The sequence below is a fragment of the Schistocerca nitens genome, chromosome 1 (genome assembly GCF_023898315.1).
Source record: "Schistocerca nitens isolate TAMUIC-IGC-003100 chromosome 1, iqSchNite1.1, whole genome shotgun sequence".
In the NCBI taxonomy this organism is placed as follows: domain Eukaryota; kingdom Metazoa; phylum Arthropoda; class Insecta; order Orthoptera; family Acrididae; genus Schistocerca; species Schistocerca nitens.
In genome coordinates, this window is record NC_064614.1 from 579035069 (window position 1) to 579061048 (window position 25980).

At 38.5% G+C, this 25980-nt stretch overlaps 1 protein-coding gene across 3 annotated transcripts in view; it reads right to left on the reverse strand.

Annotated features, from left to right (window-relative positions):
- Nucleotides 1–2201: 2201 nt before the first annotated feature.
- LOC126255312 (coiled-coil-helix-coiled-coil-helix domain-containing protein 1) overlaps nt 2202–25980 on the reverse strand; it is an 86276-nt gene continuing 62497 nt past the window's right edge. For all 3 annotated transcript variants that reach the window (XM_049955385.1, XM_049955384.1, XM_049955383.1), the window contains exon 4: nt 2202–2440. In XM_049955385.1, coding sequence (XP_049811342.1) covers nt 2324–2440 — 117 coding nt within the window. In that variant the 3' untranslated portion in view covers nt 2202–2323. The remainder of the gene's footprint in view (nt 2441–25980) is intronic.

Here is a 25980-nt window from a genome sequence, read left to right on the forward strand (position 1 = left end):
AGGGCTACGGCGGGGACGAAGCCTCTCTGTTGTTTATAGGTCCTCAGTTCAATACATACATAAATACATACAATCCTGTTTCATATTTTCTTTCTGTTACTGTGAGCTACATCGTCATTATGTCAGACATCGCTTCTGAGAGGTGAGCAATATCACAGAATGAGAAGTTAACAGTTCACAAGCTCTGCATGGAGTGGCAACTCACTAGGATGGGCTGCAGGAACTGACGATGTAGTTGTCTTCTGCCAGAATGTGGGCTGGTGTGTATTTGCTTGTCAACGTACTCACCTCCATCACAGTGGTGGTATAAATCTCAAGTTTGTGTGACATGTTTATAGTGTCAATTAGGTTTACAAAACAGAGTACCCACAAGTGCAGTAAATGAATATGATAAAAAGGTGCAACGCAAAATGTGGATATTTGGATACATCAAATTTTAAGGTTGTTCATTGAGAGCCACTAAGTCATACTGTTGTTACATATGTTTGTGGTGAATACTCTTATTTTTTATCTTTCTATATGAACATTTTTATGGCCACAATATAAAGAGTGTGTTGGTAATATCACAGTCACTTCAACTTCAAATATATTTTTGTGCAGTTATACCAATCCTGAGTGAGAAGATTAAAAACTCTGTCAGTTTAGTTGTACATATTCTTGTTCTATCTTTCCCTACTGGGACACATCTTAAATGATCAGATCCACACTGAAACTTTATGTCACCAAAAATTTCCAGGCAAAATTTATTTTTTGAGATCTGGGGATATGTGAGAATACTATACCATCATAAACAGAGATATTTGTTATTATTTATAACATTTTGGAGTCAATTTATTGAACTACTTAATCACAGTGACTATGTTGCAGCTACCTCTGGTTTTACCGATGTAGAATTTTAAAGTAATCATTGACCACTTACACGGTTTTAAAATAAAGTTTGACTGTTGTTGTTGGGCACAAGTACTTAGTAGCATGTGGCAGGCAGAGCTGAATTGGGTGAGCTGCACGGTCTGGTTGATAATATGAACGGGCCAGCACTGTCCAGTTGAAGTTGCTAATCCGTATAGTATATGATTATTCATGCTAAGTTATTTCGTATGGGAGTTCCAGTGTGAAAAGATCAATGTTGTACAGTGGCATGCAAAATATTAATTAACTGGTTATTTCAAAGTATTTGCTATGAGTTGTGTTTTTGATAATAAATTGTATTGTTTGTTATCCACTAACAATCACTTCTCTTTATCATGCCAGACATTATCCACTTCCTTTAATTTTCAATCACTGTCTCTGAATTAATGAAGTTGAAAGAGACGGCAATATTGGTGTAATATAGCATGCAGCTGACTGTCCCAGAAAAACATTCTCCTCAGAGGATGTATAATTATTTTGGACAATATTTGTAGCTCTGATTAGTTTCAAAAAGCACAAATACGTCCATGCCATATAGATAGTTATGTTTTACTGCAACCTGAATATTGACACCCTGGAATGACCACTTGCAAAAATGAATGGGCATGGACAAACATTCAACAATAAAGGAAAAAAATATGCTCTGCAACGCAAAATGTCTCCTGTCCCCTGCACACAAGCCATATGGATGGCAAATTTACATCATGAGATGCATAAACAACAACTTGATCACCTCACTTATTCACCAAAATTACTTTATTTCCTCTATGTCCTATATCTCCAGTTAAGAACACAATTCACAACTGTACTTTGTTCCTATCATTCATATACCTTCTTTCATGCAAACCTATTTTATTACTTCCCCCTTTTATTCTTATGCACTATAGTTCTTCCTTCTTCTTCCTGAGTTCGCCCTTTAACTAATACTATTAGCATCTTCTCTTTTCTTTTATACATAGTTTTCTGTGATTCTCATCAGCTCCATGGCTGTCAACAACTATCTCTTCTGCTGTTAATTGGCTTCTTAGGGTTCCAAAATAAATATTTGACTTCTCTTTGTATCTAGCTGAAGATAAATGTCCTAATGTTTATGGCTCTCTATTGGCTGTATTCTGCATTCCCCCACTAGCTACTGCATTTCGACCAATTTTCTGAATATTTTTTTCCAGTTTTACGTAAACTTACTTACTCTCAGGTTTTTCCGAAGCCAGGTTGAAGTCTACATTTTACATTGTTAACTGTTCAACTGCTGCTTTACAAAAACAGATCTTGAAATAATTTCTTCTAGGGGATTTAGAAATATTTAACACTTTTATTCACTTCCTTTGGAAGCAATTATATATATACAAACAACGCAATCGAGTCTTACATTACAATTTTACCAAATATCTATTTTACTCTACATAAATAAATTTTATGATAAAGGAGGAAATCTTCTCAGCAACTGATTTATTTGCTTGTGACTTAAATTTCTTTCACCAGGTGTTAAAATACCCAGCTTTTCCTGTGTATCCTTCAATTTCTTCTTTTCCTGTAAGCATAAGAACATAATATAATAACCCCTTCACAGATAGCAAAATCTGTGAGTTACTTTTTTCCTTTCACCTGGTGTGTGAATAGCTTATAAAAGATAGGATAACAACAAACACTTCAAGTACAGCACAATGTTCATTCCAGACCAGTACAGAGATACCTTAAACAGCAAAAATGTCACTGTGAAGAAAATAAATAATTACATAATTACATTCAAGACACTAGGGAGGAAGGCAGAAATGTCCCACTGACAATGAGATCACAAGGGATGGAGCACAAGCTTGGATTGGAAAATGGTATAGTAGTAATGATATACCTTTTCATAGGAACCACCCTGGCATTGGTGCAAAATGATGTAGAGAAATCTAGAAAATCTGAATGGTTGGGTGATGATCTGAAATCTTATTCCTTTTGGATGTGAGTCCAGTATCTTAGTCACTGTGTCACATTGTTCAATTCATTATACTAGTGAATGCACTAGTGAAACCTCTATAATCTGATTTATTGTATTCTCATTTGAGGAGTATATCTGTTTGGTACACATATTTTCTTTAAGTGTGTTTCCAGTTCTTGTTTCTCACTTTCAAACCTAAGGCCATCAACTCATGCTTGTATGGTTCATTATTACACAGAGGCATCTGGTCCAAACTCATTGGTAGAAATAATTTTTTTTCTATCCTTTGCTGCGTAGGCAGAAAACAATTTATGATTGCTTGCATTGGTGGTAACACAGAGACCAGTGGAAAAAACAGTGAATGGCTAACTGAAAACATGTCCAGAGTGTAACAAAATTGTCTTAAGCATATACAAAAGCCCAGGGAGCAATCCAAATAACAAACATAACACAGGCAAGGTCAAAACTCTACTATTCAATGGTGCATAACTAAAGGCTTCAAAGACTAGCAAGAGATTGGCTAGCAATGGTCAGACTGCAGTATTTACCAGCATAATCTCATCAGTGGTTGGCTTCATATGACATGCTGGTCGCAGCGGGAATGTTTTGCATGGGAGCAAGCTGCAGATGGAATACTAAGCCTGAGTATTGCTGTCATGTTCTCCCTATTGATACTTGGGCTGTGCAGTGAATCTGAAACACTGTTGGATACTAAATCCCTCCCCCATTTAATTGACATTTAGGGCTGGAAATGGCTAAACCTGCACTGACCTTCACCAGAATTGGGGGAGAGAGGTGCTGGGATCCCCGCCAAAGTTTCCTGTGGTAGTTACTCAATGAGATCGGCTGGGCCAGAAGGCAATGCAATATGTGGGAGATATGGACGATAGATGGGTTCTGGGGCACAGCTTGGGCCTGCCTATTGGGTACTGAGTGCCAGCCATGGCAGAGATGTTGCCAATGATTCAGCCTCCATGGGGGACTCAGTCTGGAAATGCTCAACTTCTGTCAATGGCATGGTGAGGGACCACCGTTGATGGTTGTGGGAGCCAGAAGCGGATTAGGAGGAGAAAATGGTTCCACCCCTATCAATGGTCATTGTCGACCCCATGTCGACATGTAAGACAAGGATTAGGAGGAGGAAATGGTTCCACCCCTATCAATTCCTATCAATGGTCATTGTCGGCCCGATGCCGACACGTAAGACAAAGGTATAGGTTGTATCATGTTGTGGATGGAGGTGATTCCAACGCTGGACAAGCAGCTCTTGGTACGCTACAACCTCAAACAGTTGCCACCCTGTACTGCTGAGGATGAGGCCTTGGGTCCACCTGGGGTTCCAGCCAGAAGTACGAGCCCACACACAAAAGACCACATTGTAGTACAGCTGTGTATTGGGCCCACTGCGTCAAGTGCAGCAGATCGAAGTGGGTGCACAGTTTGCACCCAAGTAAAGAATCGTCCAGGCTACGTCCATGTTTGGAGGTGAGGTAAATGATGAGAACTTCCCCACAGTCGGCTGTCATCATTATCTTGTGCATCTGCGTTTTCAAACTCCTGACCATCTGCTCAACTTGGAAATTGGATGCAGTATGGAATGAGATGGTGGTCAAATGTTAAGTTCCACTGTATTTACAAAAATCCTAATACACAGATGCTGTTTATTGAGGGCTGTTGTCAGGGTGGAATGTGGCCATTATATCCAGCACAAGAAGTTTCATTCAAGCTTTATCATACTAAGTTTCATGCGATCACCAAGCACAAGCCTCTCATTTCACTATTTAGCCCCCACTCCAAATTTCCTGATAAGACAGTGCAGCAGCTTGAAGAGTGGTTATTGTTCCTTGTTAAATATGATGTGCAGGGTGCAGACAGTAGCTGCTGTGGCAGTGATAGTTATCTATGTCACATACGGAAAGTTAGAGGAGGCATCAACAACCAGAAACAACATTGCTCCCTGGAATTGTCCAACAAAATCAACATGCACTCTTTGCCACAGGTGGTCTGGGCATGACCAAGGGCTGAAACACTGTGCCAGACCTGGCAATTCCGGACAGTGTGTTCTCCGAAATGTTGACACGAGGCCAATACATTGCCTTCATTCTGCAGAGTTGTGAGGATCGCTAACTACTGCACTACTATGTACTGCGAACTACTGGGCAAATGGATGCTCCATAAATCAGATGGTGACATTGACTGGAAGTCATCGGTTCATCACAGAGCACAAGGCGACTAATACCAGAAACAACGCAGACACCAGAGGAATAGTGAAACAAAGTTTTTGCTGATGTAGTTACTTTGTGAGCTTTGTCAATTCAGAACACATTGCTCAGGGCTGGATCATATGACTATAAAGCTTTTACACTACCTCCTCTATCAGGAGAATGTCAGATTAATGAGTGGGCATACGATGTGCCACACTGTTTACAGGAAAAATCACACTTGGGTGCTAAGCCTTGCAAGTAAGCAGCCCACACCTGTATGTCTGCTGATGCTGCTTAACACACTGGCTAAATTGGAGCCTATTTACAACTATGTGGGTTTAGTGACCATAACAGCAAGCATCAGAAAAGCTCAAAATACTGTTTTGGGAGTAAGCATAGTTTTTGCACAGCTTTTTACAGTTTGTTACTAGATGACAGTAAAACTGTACACTGATATTCATGGTCAGTGACTTGAATTGCCTTGCAGTGACAAACAAAACAACATAAATAGAACTCCTAACTCTCGCCTGCCTCTTCGAAGCAAGCAAATGGCTGATGGGCAAGCGAGAAAACTGAAGCTGCAGACTTTTGTTAGTTTTGCAGCAGCTGTGTCCGCAATTTCTGCTGTTGTTGATGGAATTTCCACTGCTGTTGCTGAAGCTCCCACTGTTTTTCGAGCTGTTGCTGCAGCCACAATTTTAGAAACTCAGGATCCATGCTTCACTGGGTTAGCTGCATGGTGAGAAAGTACTAATTGCCATTTTGCTATCCTACACTGTGTAGGTAGAACACAGCTTATGATCACTTGCAATGGTGGTAACGCAGAGACCAATAGGACTAACAGGCAGTTCCTGAGGTCAATGACAGTGGGTTTCACAAAGACAATGGCTAACTAAAAACAAGTCCAGAGCATAGCAAAGTCATCTTAGGCATATACAACAGCCCACAGAGCAATCCAAATCACAAATGTAATACAGACAAGTTCAAAACTCTACGTTCAGTGGCACATACCTAAAGGATTCAAAGACTAGCAAGAGATTGGTTAGCAAGAGCTGAGCCACAGTATTTACCAGCATACTCTCATCAGCAGCTGCCTCCAAATGAGGTGCTCGCAGTGGTAGCAATGCTTCATGAGGGAGCAAGCTGTGGGTGGAATATGTAGCCCAGCTATCTCTGACATGTTCTTGGATACTAAAATTTCTATCCTAAGCATCTGGCTGACAAGGAGGGCAGAGGTAGTGGTGTAAAGCTCCTGGTCCTTTGCTTAATTGCCCTCAATTAAATTCCAAACGTCTCTTCAATGTCTTATGGTGAGAGACCAAATAATACTGTTGAATGTGATCTGTCCTTTGGATAGGGGCATTTGACTTGGCAGCCCTCTTGGTGTTATTCAAGAAGACCAGGCTAAGAGCTGGTACCAAGTTTCAGTCACTCCTTTCTCTTATATTCATCATCACCAACAACAACACAAAATGACATGTTCTACATGCTCTCATCGCAGCCACCTACATTAAACACTAACATCAGTTACTTCAAACAAATTTATTTGTGACTGAAACATCATGATCTTCATGTGATCCCTCCCTCCCTCTTGTTCCAACATGACCATACCCAGTGCAGAGCTCATCCTTTTCACTGTAACAAGTAAGACAGTTCGCCTGTCATCTGGACCAAAATTAGGCAAGGGGGAGACAATTGTGTATTGTTATCTTTGCAGTACTAAGGGAAAGGTAAATCACTGGCCTGCTGTTCCAATTGCTGCTGCTTATTACATAATTTCACCAATGCTACTGTCAATTGGAGACTACATACAGTAAAAGCCCATTTTTACATTCCTAAATTTTACAATTTCCTGCTTTTTGCATTCATTTCTGCCGGTCGCAACACAAGTCTTATTCTCTCAGTACAATGCTTTCCTGTCATTAACAAGTCCGTGTTACAACATTTCCCACATTTTACATTTTCTTTGATGTTATCACGACCTTTAACATTGATTTTCATACAGATTTCTGCAAAAAGTGCATTATATCCCTGCTCAAAGTCGGCCTTGGAACAAAGCAGAGAACACAGATTCTACACAAAGTTAATGATCATGTAACATAGCATTAGCACAGTAAGCAAAATTTTAATTGTTGGCATGTTGGGTCATGGCCACCTGCATTATGGGTTTGTGGTATTTGGAAGCATGGGAAGTATGCTGAGTCACTGCCTTAATGATAATCACATTCTGACAATAGTGACCCTAGTAGCAACCTTCCTTCTGCTCACTGAATTGTATAACAGCTTTAATATAATTTCACAGTCATTTACACACATAAACACTGCTTCTGAAGATAGCCATCTCTATAATCGGCTTTCATGAATTGTCGTTACTTCAGCATGAAATACACTAATCCATATGAGGCGCGCAATTTTAGGTTGGTATGACCTGATGTCACACATAAACATTCCTCCTCAAGATGCTCCGTAACATAACAATTTCCACCCTCTTTTTCACACAATCTGATGTTCCTGAACTGAGTGAGCTCCTTGTTGGCAACAAGTTGCAGATTTCGTGTCTGTTGTTCTCTGTTTATGAAGACTATCAATTTCAGTGTTTTAACCAATATTGTGTTACAAGTTTTATGTACCGTAATTTTATAATGATTATCAATAAATAATAACTCTCACATTAGAACAAAAACATCTTTTTGATACTGTTTCGCAAAAGACTTTTGCTTCTGTGTTTTATTTACACCACTGGGCATGATCAAAACAAACAGGGAAACCCTCATTCGCATTCATGTGTGTCAGCATTCAGCCAAGGCCTTTCTGACTGATGCTTTGTATACTATGGAGTGACAAGTAGAGCTAATTGCTCTTAGAAAGAAACAGACACAATTAATTATTTCAGGTTTTTTAAATAGGCAAGATTTAAATTGGTTTAATTTCAGATTTTGAACACTGTAAAGAAAAAGGCAGTAAGAGCAATTTATTAAGTTTTGAGTGTTGTGTTTTCTATGCTTTCCTGTATTTTACACTTTTCTGCATTTCACACATTTTTGGTTCAGTCCACTGAAAAGTGTAAAAAGGGGATTTTACTGTTGTTGGAGTTTCTAACTCAGCAACTGAAATTAGATGATGGTGCTATATAAATAATGGACAAAGTAAAAGTAACAACTCCCCGTACACCTGAGGTACTGAATGGCCGATATCAATTTAGTAAACTAGTGGAGAAAATTGGAAAAAAACCAAAAAAATTCTGAGGGAATGTTGCTCTAATAAACAGCCATTTTTATTTACAATTACGGTACTTTTATTTATTTTTTAGAGAGTATCCACACCAGTTCCACTTTCACTTTTATTTAAAACTATGACTGGTTTTGGCTTCTAAGTGGTATCTACATAGTATCAAACAACGGAGTAAAACATAATTAGTCAAATGATAGCAATAAGCAACATCAACAATAATTTAAAGACATAAATGTTCAAAACAATTCTTCCATCTACTTCAAACAAGCAATAAACTAACATAAAGCATTGTGAACTAGTCGACTGTTAAAATATATATTATGTAAATTAAATACTGCTGAAAGACACTTTATCAACAAATATCATAAAAACACCATCTAACATAAGTCTCCTGACTTACATGTCAGGTGTCCTGAGTGGGTACAGGACAATTGCCCAGGTGTGCCAGGAGTAACACTCAAATAGAGGAGAGGCAAGTTACAAGTAGGGCCCACTGGAAGCAGGTAAGTAAGAAGCAGGAGGTAAAAGCTGACAAAATGTTTTAAAGGTTAAATAAAATACATAACACATTGGAATTAAATGACTGACATGGATGCACAATAAAGTTGTATAAAAGTATTATTATGAAAGGAGAAAGCACAGCAGATGGTGCCCAGAGACCATAAGATGAACGAAAAGTCCATCTAGGAACCAATGATTACAAAATAAATGGAAGTAGCAAAGAACATCTCTGCATGCAAACACAATGTTAAAATGACCTGTAGCCGCAAGGAACTAAGCACAGCCTACAGTTTACAATAAATGGACGTGCTGCACTGTGGAAAGAGACATAACAGCATTAAAATTAATTACATTATGATACACAAATGCGTTCTGAAAGCCATCCAAGTAAACGATATTTCCCAACCTTTTATTTTCATTAAGAATATTGCTCTCCTTGCTGTGCACATGATTGTAGATTTCAACTTCCTCAAAAATGTCTATTGGGTACCTTTCTCCATTTTTTTGCAATGTTGTGAGGTTATTGGCAGTACAGCATTAGTGACACTGTTGTTTTGAAATTAAGTGAAAAGTAAAGGTAGTTTTGTCTTACGCATCCTTTCTGCCTTCTTCTATATGCTCTTTGAGTATAGTTTTGAAATTCTGCCTGTTTGGCCAATATAACAGGTGTTGCAAACAGCGCAGCAGATTGTATAAACGCTTGCAGTTGCAGATTTGTTGTTTTCAGTACTGATATTGTGTACAAGTAACTGACATAGTGTGTTGTTGGTTTTGAAGGCAATTCCAACATCAAATCTGTGAAACAACGCACTAAGCTTATGAGAAACATTCCCATAAAAGGGAAACAAGAAGAATTTTATCTTCTCGGTCACATTGTCACCAGCTATGTTGCCTGTTTTGAAGAACCTCAAGTTTAGAATTATATGTCTTATTAACTATGGAGAAATGATATCCATTTTTGCAGGCAATCTGGCACAGCATATTCAGTTCTTTGCTATTTTCTGTATTATTAAGTGGAATCTAAGTAATATGCTTATCATTGCTTGGAAAAAATGCTTTCTTTTGCTGCTCTGTGTGGCAAGAGTTCTGAGAAATAATGACATAAATTGTAGTAGGCTTCTGACAAATGACTTTGATTGATGTTAGTAATGAATAATTTCAAAAAACTAACTGACATATTGTTGAGTATTAACATTAGTAATTCCATAAGTTTTATTACTGCACCTTGTGATAATGTTTTGTGGGCTAGGAGATGATTTTTGATTATCTCAATAGTTTTGTCTACAGGAATGTTTGTGTAGAGATTGGTAATGTCAAATGAGGAAAATCTAGCTCCTTGTGGAATGATAACTGGTCTAATTGGCTCAGCAATCATGTAGCAGTTTTTTACTCGGTAATTATTATACAAACCTGTCCTGGACAGATCACCTTAAAGAAGCACTGTCTGTGTGGGCAGAGAGGTTTGCGTATTCAGATGACACTAAGAGCTATGCCAGAGGTAATGTAGCTACTGGCATGGCCTCCCACACCAGACAGGCCTTAGTCGATGAACCAGACGAAGTGTGGCTCACAACGACCTATCTTTCCACTCCCTGTCCTTCATCCTTTCATATTTTTAAGAAAAGGGGAGATGATCCTCGACAGCTGAAGAGAAAGCAATTCACCTAGGGGAAGATTACACCAAAATCAAATACCCCGGTCCTCTAGGTTGGGGGTTGGCGATGGGTTACCATCCCATCATGGAAAATTTGTTAATGGTAAACAGACTACAAGGAAGCCTCGGAATTTGGTAGAGGAGGAACCTTGTAGCAGTGCACGGTCTCCTGGGCCTGATTGCATAAAGTAAAGTAAGTAATTATCATACAAAATGTAATATGTTTGAGACAGTGTGTGTAGTTATTTAGATATTAAACAGCTCAGATTGTCAACTGCATTAACAATTGGTCTTTAACTGAGCTCTCAGTCTTGGTGCCAATGGATTCATTAACTTTACAAACAATTCTCAATTTTATTAAGCAAAAAATGAGAATTTTCAACAGCCTTTTTAATTTATGTTTGAAATGTTTGGTAGGAGCAGACTTGATCCCAATGATGGTTATTTTCATTGAAAAGCTGAGTGTCTGCCCATGCTCAGTTTCTTATGGCTACATGTTATATTAACATCATGTTTGTACACAGAGATATCCTTTGCTTCTTCTGTGTGTTCTGCTATTGTTGGCTCACAAATTGACTTTTCGTTCACCAGAGTATCACTGAGCATCATCTGCTGTGCTTTCTCTTTTCGTAATAGTACTTTTTACATAACTTTTTATTATGCATCCATGTCAGTCATTTAATTCCAATTTGTTACATATTTTATTTAACTTTCAAAGTATTTTATCAGCTTCTATCTCATATTTGCCTCTTGTCTGCTTAATGGTCTGCCCCCTGCAAGACCTACTTGTAACCTGCCTCTCCCCTATTTAAGTGCCATTCCTAGACACGCCTCAACAGTCATTCTGCACTATATAGGGGGTGGATTGAGAACTCTAGTGTTGTCGAGATGATGGAGCATGGAGTGTGGTTAAACAAGCTGGTTGGCATGATAGATGCTTATGATACACCATTAGTGAAACAAAATTTATTACATTAAGGTTTACAATTGTATATTCTTCTCTATGGCGACACTAAGTAGAGTGGCAGCACAGCACACAGTCCGAGACTCATTCACATAAACATGTTGTCGCATGGGTGGCAGATCTTGCTGGTGGCCGGCGTAGCCTGTGCAGGAGGCATTACTGCCCTGGACAGTGACTACCTATTACCAGAGCACTCTTGTGAACATTGAAGGTGTGTGCTTGGCTACTCTCTCAGCAGCTCTGCACAGTTTGGAGATGGACAATGGACAACAGCATAGCCCTCCCTCCAAACGAGACCAGGGATGTCACTGACAGCTTTCAGGTACTAGTCAGCGACAGCACTGGCTAGCGTGCTTTCCGAATACTGCAACAGGTGGACACTGTGTTGAACATCATTCATTCCACTCAGCAAGCCAGAGGTGGAAGTATCCAAGTCTTTTCATCATTGGTTGCAAAGTTGGCAGCACATAGTGACAGTGTACAGCAGACCACACAGGTAGCACTTTCAAAGGCAGAAGTTATCTTGGCAAATAGTAACAGCACATCACAGGTTTGCCTTCTAGCTGGTGTACAGCTCAGAAGCCTGAATATTTATTCCTTCTCAGCTGAGGCAATGACATTAAGCTTAACCATTGATGATTGAATGGGGTCTACTTCTCCAGGCTGATCAGCAGTCTTCACCATCCCTCTATTTCACAAGAATGGGTTTCATGGCTTCAGCTTGTTACCATTCAATCGTATCAGTAGGTATACAAGTGTTCTTGTGAAACTTTCATTCTCTCTTGCAAAATTAAGCTGTGCTGTTAAAACAATGTTATGTCTCTTCCTTGCTGAGGTCAAGTTGCTGAATTTATGATTCAAGACCTCTCACTTGCACAAGGAGAAGAAATATGGATATGGTCTGCTATTTGCAATGTCAGCTTTCTGCTTGTTTGTTGTTCCGATTGTGATATAGGGCATTGGCCTGGCTTGATGCTGGCTGGAGAGGACTTTGAGAAAATTTTACATTTGCACATAATAATACATTTATGCTGAGTAACATTCCCCTTTCCTATAAAAAAATTCATCCCAAATTTTTCTTAGTTTGTATCTGAAACAATCTCATGACATGCATGTTGCATGGATGATTACATACTGTACAATTTTCTTTTACTTAAACATTTGAAAAGCATATCCATGAGGTTTTTATGTTCTGTTCTTAAGCCTGTATTATCTCTGCCGAGTTCTTATTCTCTAAAACAAGTTGACAGTCTTACTTATGCTACGCTTTTTAATTGCTTATTACTACTATTGACCCACTTGACATTTATTTGATGGATTGATGATTCAGGTGGATAAGTGGTTTTACATCTCAAGCAAAAGTAGAATGCACAAACTATTAGTAGAATCATGGTAGAATTGGTAGTGGAAATGCTTACAGTAGTGATGTTATATCATTTATCTCTATAGTTCTGAATATATTGGAATATTGGAACATTTGCTCTGCCAACAATCACCCTTTTTTGTGACACTTTTGCTTGTACATTATGTAACTTTGCTGATGACTTGAGGATGTAAAGTTCCCTTTGTTCTGAGATTAATAACACTTCTTGCATTTGTATTTGTTCTGCTTGTTTACAGTTCTCCATTTTATCACACATTGTAACATGCAGCAATTCTGCAGGGACTTCTTTTTGTGCCTGCCATAATCCTGCTAGAAATTGTGTTTGAAGCAATAGTGCAATCCTTGCACTGCATGGTATACTGCTTCTTGCAGTGTTGCTGCTTCTAGCCTAGTATCATTCAAGCTATCTGCTAATGCTCACAACAGCCCATCTGAATTCTTTCAAAGTCATTGATCACTGTCCGCACAATACTTCTTATACATTGTGCCAATTCCATAGTCAATTTTCATGTTATTACGCACATTCTGTTCTATATTTGTTAGTTGTGCAGTATGCCATTCTACTGTAGTTCTGGTGGTATCAATCACTTTGTGATTGTTTTACTATAATATTTAAGTTTTGTGTATCTTCACTGTCTGTCATGCCAAATATGCATCTAACCGTCCTCTTTTATTCCTGGTTAATGTCCTGTGCTACCATTCCCATTAACTGGTTTAGTTGTGCACTCAACTTTTCACATGACAGTCTTGGCTTATGATACTTATTTTGTATTTTCTCCAAACCATTCTCTCTCTGTGCTTCCTCATGTAATTTCATGAACATTTCCTGCAACCTGTGCATCTCATTTTGTATTTCCCATATGTCAAAAGTTAATCTTACTATCGACCAATGACTAGTTAATAGCACATCTGACTGTCTGGAGAATGAACTGTATTCTGTACTCCTCCCTTGATGAAGTGAAGCGTTATCAGGACTATGATAACCTTCCTGTATGTCCATGCTGCTACGCCATACAAGAGTACACCACATAAGAGAAAGGAATGTTTCATCAATTCCTTTCCTCTTCCAAAAATGTGTATACATGTAAAGAAAAAAGAAAATAAACTCTACTCTACCCAATACAAATTCCAGAACTCTACTGTGCATGATATGTCAAAAAGTACATAGCCACACTTAAAAATAATGAATGTACAGCAAAATCTAAACAACGTAAGAAAAATCTGATCATAACTTCTTATTTCACAATCTCAGTTCATAAGGAATATTATGCATCCCTTGATAGTCACTAGATACCTGCTTCCTAGCAGTTTTGGATGCTTTTTTTGAGACTGTGCAACAGATGGAAGTTGTGGTAAATTACTAGCAGCTCTCTGAATGGTTTAAACTGGTTTATGTGTACAACACATGCTTTTGTTGACAATTGCAACTTAACATTTACTGGTGATGTCACTTCAAAGACTTGTTATGGACCATGGTACTTTGTTAAAAACTTTTTCCTTTTGGTGTACAAGGTTTAATTATTTTCTTCTTTGCCAAACTTCACATAAAAGTTTTGCGAATTATTTTACTGACTCGCTGTTAGCTCCAAGCTTGGATTTTATCATGGCGAAGGAGATGGCAGCTTTTTGCCACATACAACTTTGTATGGTGAAAAACTGGTACTGGTGTGCACTTTTGAATTGCATGCCGAAATTATGAGTCCCAATTACCTTATTGGCTGTTAACATACTGGCTTAACATTTGGAACCCTTTCTGTTCATCAGAGACACGAGTATTGATAGGTGTGCTCCAGGGAAGTGTGATAGGACTGCTTATATTTCTACATACATAAATGAATTAACAGAAGTGGTAAGCAGTAATTTACAACCATCTGCTGATGACACTGTCATGCAGGGGAAGATGTCATCATTGAGTGACTGTAGGAGTATGCAAAATGGTGTGATGAATAACAGCTTGCTGTAAATGTGGAAAAATGTAAGTTAATGTGGATGAGTACAAAAATCAATCCAGAAACATTCAAATACAGCATTGACAGAATACAGCTTGACACAGTTAAATATCTTCGTATAATGTTGCAAAGTGATATGAAATGGAATGAGCCCTTCAGGTTGGTAGCAGGGAAAGCAAGTGCACTTAATTTTACTGGGAGAATACTGGGAAAGAGTAACTCATCCAAAAAGAAGATGGCATATAGAATGGCAGTGTGGCCCATTCTTGAGTACAGTGTTTGGGATCCTCACCTGGTTGGACTGAAAGATGACATCAAAGGAATTCAGAGGTATGCTGCTAGATTTGTTACAAGTAGGACTGATCGCTGCTAGATTTGTTACAAGTAGGACTGATCAGCATGCAAAGTGTTGCGGAGATACTTTGTAAACTCAAATGGGAATCCCTGTTGGGAAGATGACGTTCTTTTCACAAGGCTCTACTGCAGAAATTTAGAGAACTGGCATTTGAGGCTGTCTGCAGAATGATTCTACTGCTACCAACATACATTTCGTGCAAGTTCTATGAAGATAATATGCGAGAAATTGTGGCTTGTAAGGAGACTTTTAGACAGTCACTTTTCCCTCACTCTGTTTGCAACATGTAACAGGAAACAAAATGACTGGTAGTGGTATAAGGTACCCTCCACCATGCACCTTATGTTTGCTTAGTACGTATGTCAATGTAGATGTTCATTCATTTGCTTGTGGATGGAAGAGACTTGTTCTTAACTCTTGAATGCTAAGCAAAGACACAACTGCTTTATTAGATTCGATATGAAATTTGTACCTTGGTCTGTTGTAATGGTATCCAATACTCTAAACTTGAGGCTCTGATTTTTTACTATGGCTTGTACTACTGTGTCTAGCTGGGCGGTCTGAGGTTGCTACCATTTCATGTATCGAGAAAAGTGATCCATTATTGTTAATATTTACTTATACCGCACAGGGTCCCTATTAAATGGTCCTAAGAAGTCCAATGCAATCTTTTCAAATTGTCTGTCTGCTTCTGGTAATCCTTGCAATGGAACTTTTCGATAGCTAAATCAGCTCTTTGGGCACAAGTTACACAGTTTTTTTTATGTACAATTCACATCACATTTCCTAGTTTTCCAACAGTATTTTTCAGCATCTCTCCTAACCACAGATTTGCAACCACCATTACCTGCTAAAATGTGGTCATGTGCTTGTTGCAAAACATAGACCCTGAACACTGCTGCAACTATCGTGCGTGGTCCACATTTTGTTGGTCTGCAGAGTAAACTGTCGTGCATGATGAACTGTCACTGCAGTTTGAATGCCTGGTACTCTAAGCTTGTGCCTTCTACCAGTCAGCTACACTTTTATCTATTGTTTGCAGTACACCTGTTTTTCTGCTCAATGCGCCTCTATCAGTAAGCTTCTTTCCTGATTTATGAATTACTTAATAATCAAATTCACTCAGTTTGAGTGCCTATCTCGTTAATCTACTCCAGGCATTTTTTAATCCTAACAACCAGTTTTGCAATGCATTGTCTGTTACTACTTTGTACTTTTGGCTGCAAAAGTATGTAATTCCATAAATCGCTGCTAGCATCTCCTTTGCTGTCATTGAATAAGCTGTTCTGATATTGAGTTGTCTAGTCTTGTAAACCACAGGGTGTTCTTTACCATCTACATTTTAACTGAGAACGCACCCAAATGCACTATTACGATCATCACAAGAAAGGATGAATTCTTTTTTGTAATCCGGGAATATCTACACTGGATCTGATGATAGTCTGCTTTTTCAATGGGCTTTTTCAACTTTTGTTTGTGAAAATGGCAATTATCCATGCTGAGGGTCAGATGTGCTGCTTGTGGTCTGTTAAATACTTCTTCCAAATGCTTCACATGTTCTTCCACATCTCTCGAAAATACAATGCTGTTGTCTAAGAATATCATATAATTTTAGGTTTCAAACCATGAAGTATGCCATCCAACAGTCTTTGAAATGTAGCTGCTGCATTTTTAAATCCAAATGGCATTCCGTGATGCTGGTAATGACTTGATGGTGTCATGACAGGAGTTTTTGGCCTATGTTCTGGAAGTACTTCTGGATGGTGATACCTGCTTCTTAGACCCCTTTGTCAAAAAGTATCTGCTTCGTCCCAGACTGTCCAATGTCTCCAGAATATTGGGGATAGGATATGTGTCAGTGAGGGTTTTGGCATTCAAGTATCAGTAATTGTAACAGAACATGTACTCTTAGTACCATCTGGTGGTTCCTTCAAGACAATGGTGACACTTTCACTCCATGGACACTCACAATGTTCTATTATTTCTTCTGTCAGTCGCTGATCAATAAATTTTTCTATCAATAATTGTATACACTTCGGCACGTGGTATGGTTTCCTATAGACTGGAGAATTGTTACCTGTGTGTATATGACGATGCTTAACAGGCCTCACTGGTAAAGGACTGTTTGTGTTAAGCAAATAGAGATATTGCAGTAACAAAGGTTCCATCAACTGTCAATCACTTCCTTGCAGGTGATTCACTTTCTTACATAATACAGATTCATAAACAGTTTGCTTGTGACTGGTGGTCTCATGGCCTCTCAATACCTTTTTCATCCAGAAGATCTAAATTAGCAATCATCAATTTGGCAGACTGACCCTTGTCCATGCCAAAATTATCTGGGCTAACAGGAACTATATACTCTCTGCATATATTACTAATACACATCATGCGTCTGCACAACAAACAATGCATTTTATCTAACTCTTCATTACTCTGTAGTGGTCCTACCACATTCAACACTTCTTGTAGTACATCAGTACCTACAGGAATACAAAGCAGCTTTACTGTACCCGGTGGTCCACTATCGTGGGAACCAAACTTTAGTATACATGTTTGCAGCTCAGTCGGTAACACCTTCACAATTGGTGCCCCTTGCGGCACTGTCTCACTTGCAATTGTTGTTTCCAGTGGAAACAAAGTTCCACTGGGTTCAATTGTATACCACAAAAGATTGATTCTGGCATGATGTTTATCATGAAAGTTTAGTCCGAGAATTGTAAGATAACCTACATCAACATTCAGTAACCCTTTCAAGTACTCTCAAAAAATCTTTGCTCCAGTGATACAGTTGAGCTGTGTTGTCCCTAATGATTTTATGTCATTGTCATCAGCTCCACGTAACCTGTATTGTAGAGACCTAAGCCTCTTCCTGCCTAAGAGATCCAGATCGACCGACATGTGCACCCAGGGCTACTAAAATGTTATGCTTCTTGCCCTGTGTTCTACCTAACAAGCAGCATTCTATTCCCTTCTATTAGGAATGGCTTGCACCGGGTGATGTATTCCCATTTGTGTTTAACAGTCCCTTTTTCGGGTGATGTTTCCCTTGTTTCTTATTTCTGCATTTTTGTGATTTATGACCGACTTCACCACAGTTATAGAATCTGGTTGGCAACATTGCTTCTGCAGATGTCCCTTATGTCCATGTCTGTAGCCCTTTACTTCAGTGGTGAATACTTGATGGTCATTATGCCATTTTGTAGCAATACTTATTTCTTATAACAATGAGGCTATTCTAATAACTTCACTCAGAGTAAATGGATTCTTCATCCTGACTCTGTGTGACATTTCGGTGGATAAACTCCTTAAGAAAACACTGACAGCCTTATTTTCAGCTCCACACAAGGTAACTGCACGAGCTTCTGACCTTTGTGTCAGCTCATATGTTCATGCATTAATCTTCTGGATTCCATCCAAAAAAAGATTCCACTGACCATTTGGCTCCTGCACTAATCTACTCAGTTTCTCTCAAAAAAATCTAGCACTTTTTTCCTTTCGGTAGCACTGGCGCAAACCATCAGCCAGCTTCTAGAATGTCCCTGCCTTGCGAAGTACCTCATGATACATTACATACCTTTTAGCTTCACCCATGAACCATAAGTTAGCCATATGCAAACATGTTTCAATCGTCCAATTACACCATTTGATGGCAGTTAATATATCTCTAATGAAAACATACTCTGTTGTTTTTCTGGAAAAAGTCATTAAATTTGCTGCTGGTGGATCGAGAGGAGAGGAGGGTGCACTTAATACAATCTTAACTTCTCCTGACCCTGATTGTAACTGCTATACCATGGCCTGTAAGGTTTCAACTTGCTTAAACAGGTCTCCATTTTCCCATTCATATATTTTTACTCTCTGTTAAAGCAGTGACAGTTTCATCCACATGCTTCCACCATTTTGAGGATTCTCCTACCGCCATTACAAAAGAAACATAAGGGAAAACTACACTTATATTACACACAACAATACAACAAATTAGTTCCTACAGCAGGTAATGGCCAACACAACTCTAAACAGTCTTGTGCCAAGTGCCCAACCCTTCTACAAAAGTCAAACGTACCTGTTATTGACTTAGTGTGTGGCAACACATGACCTAATACATTACAAAATTTGCATCTCACTAGCTTTAAAGACATTTCCCTAGTATTTTGTCTGACCAATGACAAGTCTACAGGTTCTTGTGGTTCAACAAATGATACTTTGAGAGTAGAAATAATGTCCCTATGATTCAAAGGCCACAAACAATATCACAATCAGAAAGGCCAACAGAAAAGTGCCCGCTCATCACACTGCACTGAATCAGGATTGAGGTCCAGATGGTGATTATGATGCTGCTGCTGCTGCTACGATAAGGGCAGCCGACATAAACACCACTGATACAACATTAGCAGAACAAGACTATTACATTAAAGTTTACAATCATGTATTCTTCTCTGTGGTGGCATCCAGTCTAGCAGCAGTGCAGTGTATGGTTTCAGAATGTGCTGATGTTGTCTCAGCAATCTATGTTATACCTGGCTGCCAATGACCGAATATGGCCTATTTTTCCATCAGTGGTCTTCATTACTCCTTTATTTCACAAGAATGACTTTCTGGGCTTCAGCTTGTTGCCTTTCTGCCATGTCAACAGGCTCATATTTTTTTCTTGTGAAACTTTTATTCTCTCCTGTGAGATTCAGCTGTGCTGTTAAAATGACATTATGCTTTCTCCTTGGAGAGGCTATGTTGCTGAGTTTATGATCAGGCCTCTCACTTGCATGAGGTGAGGCAGAAATCTTCTGGGTTTGTTCTGCTATGTGCAATGTAAGCTTCCTGGCTGTTTATCATTTAAATTGTGACACGGGACATTGGCCTGGCTTGATGATGGCTGGAGAGGACTTTAAGAAAATTTTACATTTATCCATAATACATTTCTGCTGTGTAACAGCCCTCTCAAGACGCTTGACAACAGGAGACATATGAGGCGGTCCGTTCCAAAACTGGTCTTATCCAATTTTTTTACGAAATGAGTGAAGCCTACTCCGATTTTCTTCAATACCCAGTGCATTGACTGATTAGTCTATACTCACTCGAAAGTTGTTCTTTACCGTAGAAATCGTTAGCTAAAACTCGGTCATCGTTCCAAAACTTGCCTTATTTACTCCAAGTGTCGTTCCAATAGTCGCCTTATCCTAACAGCCAATGAAATTCTTCATATTCCAGTCAAAGGAAACTCGCGATATTTTTCCCGCGTTTTTACAGCTGTTGTCAGTAAAGTCTGAAGATGTGTGCAGCTTTGTGACAAAATAGGATTACGATGGAAGAAAGAATTACTCCAGCTTCAAAAGGCAAAGCAAGATGCCGTAAAAGTGATCATGCTTTATGGAAGAAAACCAAGGAAAAATATAAAAGGTAAGAAAGACGTCAAATTTGTGCAGTGTGTTTACATGACTGCTTTAGGCTCTGGTGTCAATGATCAGTGAATGTATAAAGGTTAACAAAACGGTGGTGGTGGCTGCTGAAAATAAATTTTAGGTGTTCACAAATTTTTAGTAATACAATAGATTGTTTGAGCAGATATTTTTTTTAATTTATGGTGACGAGCAGTTTCAAAACTCTCAGGGCTTTATCATCTGCAGTAGATCGCCCCAACATTTACTCCATACAAATTTTTTGATTCAGATAAACCTCAAAGTGTGAAATAGCATTTTCTGTAACAGTTATGACGACGGTCTGAACAAATTTATACAGCTACAACCACTGAGAATAATAATAGTAGTAATAATGGTAGTAAAAATAATTATTCGCATATTTGAGGAGTGTGCTACCATCTAGCGGGATTTATGTCAATCAAATGGGGACATACGTCTTGCAAATGTCTGTCGTAATGTGCTGCCACCTAGTGGCATTGACGTAAACTCTGTTACATTTAACAGTATTCAAAGAATTTAATAACTACTACATCCACAAGGTGTCAAAACTTTGGGTGTCCACATGCTCTTGTGCTCTTACACAGCAGCTGCCACTGCAAAACGGGAATGTAACAATATTATGTTCCTCTGATTTAATCAAACACCACGTAGGGCATTTATTATTAGTGTCCTCTTCATGTCCCATTTACATCTGGAGCTATTTTCAGGCCATTATTTTTATTGTTACAGGCATGGGCCAATGGAACCACCACAATATCCACAATGCAGTCATAATGGACCAACGTACAAATGCAGGAAATTAAGAATGTTAGACATTCAACAGTTCCGTAAGAACTTCTACAGCTCTCCCAATAAAGTTGAGCAAGACACTTTTATACTGAAATATCTGAGAGCAGAAAAGCCTAAAAGAGACAGACGTGCAAAAGAAGGTAGCAGTAGGAAGAGTGTTGCTATTGAGTATTTTGTTAAACTTGCTAATACCGATAAATTTCAAGTAAAAGTGTGCCAAAAAACATTTATCAATAGTTTACATGTCAGTAAAGATAGAATTCAGAGAGTTGCCAGAAATCACTACCAAACTGGTGAAATGCCTAAAGAGAAAAGAGGTGGCACTAGAGACAGGCCACAGTATGATGCAAAGAGACAATCTGTAAAGTCTTTTATTGAACGTTTGAAGTGCTGTGAAAGTCACTATTGCCGAGGAAAATCGTTGCAAATAAAATATCTTCCCGGAAACTTAAGCATTGCAAAGTTACACAGGATGTATAATGTAGAGGTTTGTCATGATATGAGTGTGAAGCGATGGTTCTTTCGCAACATTTTCACAACAGATTACAACATCGGTTTTGGTTCACCTGTAAAAGATGCATGTTCTAGGTGCATTGAACTTAAGGGAAAAATTGAGCATGCAAAGGATATGTCAGAAAAGAATTTGATGATTATTCAGTTTAGGATTCATAAGTTAAAAGCTAAAGTTTTTACGCAAAGCTGTTAAGAAAAAAGGGATGATATGCTCACAATGTCATTTGACTATCAGAAAAATCTGGTTAATCCTAAAATACCGGATCAAATTGCCTACTACAGTCGTCAGATATACACCTATAATTTTACAGTTGTGATGGGCCATTCACATACTGAATTGACAGTACAAAATGTTTTCACATATACGTGGATGGAACACGAATACAAAAAGGGATCAAATGAGATATCCTCTGCAATATTTGACAGACTTTCTAAATGTGATTTATCGAACGACTTTGTGCTGATGGCTGCGGAGGACAGAATAGAAACTCTACAGTGATAATGATGTGCTGCTATTTTCTGTCAAAAGTGAGTCCCCCAAATGTGAAGCGTAGTGAACTGATATTTCCCATTCCAGGACACTCCTTTCTGCCATCGGACCGAGTATTTGGACAAATAGAGAAGGACATTAGGACCAGGCCAGTAATTTGCAACACAAAAGAGTATGAAGATATTTTCGCATCACATGCTCAGATCTCTAAATTGGGTGTGGATTTCACAGTGAGAGACTGGAAGAAGGCTGCTGACAATATGATGAAAAAAACCAAGTAGCTGGCATTTCAAATTTTCTTCAGCAAAGTGGTTCATCTTGTGTAAAACATCTGAAGGAAACGTGACAGTACAAGGAGAACCGAATTACAATGTAGACTGTGGTTCAGGAAGGTCTGTGATGAAGAAAGGTAAACGTTTGATGAATATGGATGTTCCACAAGTTGTGTCCTCAGGAGTGCCCTTGAACCCAGTCAAGATTAAGGATGTAGAGCATTTGCTGCAAAAAAATTTTGGATTGCAGTGGAAGGTGAATGAAGAACTGGCTTTCTCAAGAATTTGTTAGCGTCCAATACTGGAGAAACAAATTACTCCCGTGAAGAGACAATCAACGAATATTGTGAAACTCATGAGGATTTGACAGACTTAGTTATTTGAATTCTGCTCTATGAATAATTATGTAGAATCATTATTGTTTACTATGAACTGTGTTTTTTAGGTTCTAATAAATGAGTATCAACTGAATGCATCAGCACTATCACAAATGCACAAAAAAAGTATATTCCTGAGTACATGAACTACGCACTTGCAGTTTGCTGCAACAAAACTTGTCTAATCCTGGATATAAAGCAACATAACCAATTTCTCAATGGGAATAATTATATTCCCAATTAATCACGACTTTATTTATTAAAATTATGCATTCCTACCAGGAAAAGAGTTCAGTTTCTGTCGGCATTAAGAAGTTTTTAGTTTTTTGTGTCTCCTGTAAAATTTCTTATCATGGATAAGGCAAGTTTTGGAACAGACTGCCTCATATGTTGATTTGCTAGACCGTAAGTGACTTCTTACAGTGTTTAAGTTACTATGATGTGTTTATGATGTTTGTTGGCAAGGTGCCTTTCAACATTATTTAATTTACATAACATCTTCGTATTTTGATAGTGGATGAGTTCACACTACATTACGATATCCATTGCTTTTATGAAGGGTGTGGGAAGTGTTTGAACATTTATGCATGTGAATTATTACTGAGAATACTTGATATTACCATTTGATTAATTCTGTTGTACTTTGTTGTTTGACACTATGTTGAGGCCACTAAATAATGGCCATGGAGATCGCAACTGATCATGGTTTTAAATAAAAAAATAAATACAATGTGTACAACTTTGCTTCCGCTGCTTTTTCGCCAACATTTGAGGCTTTACAAATTGGTTACACATGTATCATTCAGTGTACAACTTTGCTTCCGCTGCTTTTTCACCAACATTTGAGGCTTTACAAATTGGTTACACATGTATCATTCAAAGTATTTTCCATTGCTGGCCACTACTTTCTCCCATCTTTCGGGCAGTGTCCGAATCCCGCATTGAAAAATTTTTTCATATTTTGAAGTGATCCACGAATCGATCCCATTTGTGACATCTTCATGAGATCAGAAGTGTTGGTCAGCTAGGCCATGCGCCACTGATCTAAACAGGTGATAGTCAGAGGGAGCAATGTTTGGAGAATTTGGTGGGTGAGTAGGACTCCCCATTTTAACGTTTCCTAGTACATTTTGACCTCTTTTGCAATGTAGGGTCATGTGTGGTCGTGCTGCAAAATCACTTTATCGTGCCTCTCGCTATATTGTGGCTGTTTGTCTTTTAACACTCTGCTCAGATGCATTAATTGTGTTTGATAAACTTGGTTTTAACACCTCATGGTACACGACGCTGAGCTGGTCCCACCAAATGCAGACCTTGATCTTGGAGCCATGAATATTTGGTTGGGCCGTCGACGTGGAAGCATGGCCGGGATATCTCCATGATTTTTTTCATTTAGGGTTATCGTAATGAACCCATTTTTCGGAACTGGTCACAATGCAATGCAGAAATATCTTCCGTTTTTGCCTCTGAAGCAACTGTTCACAAACACACAAACGTCGTTCAACGTCTCTTGGTTTCAGCTCACGTGGGACCCAAGTCCCTTCTTTCTGAATCATGCCCATAGCCTTGAGACATTCTGAAATGGCTTGCTGAGTCACTCCCACTAATTGTGCCAATTCTTCTTGAGTCTGACGCAAGTCTTCACTCAGCAATGTCTCCAATTCTGCATATTTGAAAACATTCTTTCTTCCACCACTATGCCGGTCTATGACGTTAAAATCACCATCTTTGAAGCATTGAAACCACTCACGACACATTCTTTCACTAATAGCGTCCTTACCATATGTACTTGAGAGAATTTGATGAGACTCAGCCATTGTCTTCTTCATATTGAAACAAAACAGTAACACCTCCCACAAATGACGAGAATTAGGCTCGTAAACTGACATTTTCAGTCAAGAAAAGCTTTATGATGCAGTCACAAATCGACTAATGGTTTAATAAGGTTATGTTGACCGAGGTCCAAGCTAACTGCCTAACATCCACGATCTGTTTCTTTCGACCACTAATTACCGTTGTCGCCACCTATCGGCTAATGGTGGAAGCAAAGTTGTACACCTTGTAAATAAAACAAACTGAAATTTGCATGAACATTTTCATCAAAAACATTAATTTTAATTTTTGTCATTGCAATAAGAATGTGATTTATAAGGAGTGTACATAGTGTTCAAAAGCACTATTTTGTTGTTCACTTTTTTCACAAAATAATGTTATTTTAGATTTGCTATTCTGTATACTTCAAAGCATTTGTGACACAGTTAGCAAAAAATAGCATCAACGTAATAGAAAATAGGTTTTTTAATGAAGTGTTTGGTTCTGATAAATGATGTTATGTCACAGATCTGCAAAGTGTTGCAATTATCATGTAGCAATTTCATTCTTCCAGTGGTAAAATTTACCCGTACAGGAGGAGGTAACCATTCACCATGTAGATTAAGTCTTGAATAGCTGACAGGCACAAAAACAACGAATGAATATGTATATGAGTTTTCCTTCTACAGAGCTAACAAATTCCTTTTTCCACACTTCTCTCCATTCCATCCCAGTTCTTACATTTCACTCAATTACACAGTGAAACAAATCCTTGCATTCAGACCATACATGATGAAAATAAGATGGCATGACAGAGGATGAAGAACTGTGGATTTTCAATATGTTTGAGGCCTTGAGATGCAAAAAAGTCTAGCCCCATCTTGACAGACAAAACCATTATTGAACAACAGAAATTCGAAGAAAGGACATGAGATATGTATATTTCCAATGACGAGAGGCGGTACAATGGATAATGTACCACACTAGTATTCTGGGGAATGAGATTCCTGTCTTCATCCAGCTTCTAGACTAAGTTTTCCATGATTTCCATAAATCAATTAAGGCAATTATCAGAAAGATTCCTTTGAAAAACAATATGATTAATTTCCTGTTCTATCTTTTGTCTATCTCAGCTTGCAATTCATCTCTAGTAACCTAGTCATCAGGGAGAAGCAAAATCCTAATCTTTCTTCTTTTTCTTTCGTTAATGTTTCCATATTTGCACAGGCAAG